General features: G+C 35.0%; 1 protein-coding gene across 1 annotated transcript in view; it reads left to right on the top strand.

The window, feature by feature from the left end:
- Positions 1 to 888, top strand: part of exosc2 (exosome component 2) — a 12,515-nt gene extending 11,627 nt beyond the window's left edge. Inside the window, exon 9 of the mRNA XM_061875672.1 lies at positions 603 to 888. Within this exon, the coding sequence (XP_061731656.1) occupies positions 603 to 683 (81 nt within the window). The 3' untranslated portion in view covers positions 684 to 888. The remainder of the gene's footprint in view (positions 1 to 602) is intronic.

The following is an 888-nucleotide window of genomic DNA, read 5'->3' as shown; positions in this document are numbered from 1 at the left end:
TAGCTAATACAACGCTAACATTAGCGAGCTCAGGCCTGTTGTGTGTTCTCTCTGTAAAGACGTGGATTGTTTTTGTGCAGAGAACTCCAAGCATTTTGCATTCAATGCATATAATGCTCTGTGACCCAGACCGCTCTGGCTGCAGTGCCCTCTGCTGGTTGTTCAGGGGAGTGTGTAGGTCGCATTTATTTGTGCATCTGGTTTGTGGGAGGAATGTCTCGTCGACACAAAAGCAAAAAAAGCGATCCACATATGCAAATTCAACACAAATACAAAATCAAGCATATTTATATTTAAATCACAAAAATATATTTACAAATACACGTTTATTTATACAAATTGTTGATTTATTTGTATGTCACATTTTTATACATTTTATTTGTATATATTTTCAAATCTCAAAAATATATTTGCAAATACGTGTTAATTTATACAAATTATTTATGTATTTGTATTAGTATATTTATTAATATATGCATACGTATTAATATCATATTGACATATATAAGTGGATGTGAGACAATTCTACTTCCATAAAGAAGACATAAGAGCATGTCGTTTTTATTCCGTTGGTCTCATGTGATGTACGTGCCTCTCTGCAGGTGAAGGACATCTTGAAACCGGAAGTGATGGAGGAGATCGTGATGCTGACACAGCACAAGCTGCTTGCGCAAGAAGGTTAAAGACAGTTTTATCTACACCAGCGGCAAGTCATACCATGACCAAATACAACACAACGGACCAGTTCCCATTATTTTTGGGTACGCTTCCTGCTTTTACATAGTTGTGCCGATGAAGATTAAGAAGTGTAACCTTTCTCATTTCTCGTTGTATGCCTTTTTAAAAAAAAACAAAAAAACTATACAATAAATATTGCTGTATTTTTCA

The sequence above is a fragment of the Nerophis ophidion genome, linkage group LG17 (assembly GCF_033978795.1).
Source record: "Nerophis ophidion isolate RoL-2023_Sa linkage group LG17, RoL_Noph_v1.0, whole genome shotgun sequence".
Classification (NCBI taxonomy): Eukaryota; Metazoa; Chordata; class Actinopteri; order Syngnathiformes; family Syngnathidae; genus Nerophis; species Nerophis ophidion.
Note: the sequence above shows the minus strand (reverse complement) of the source record. Positions and strands in the feature narration are given on the sequence as shown.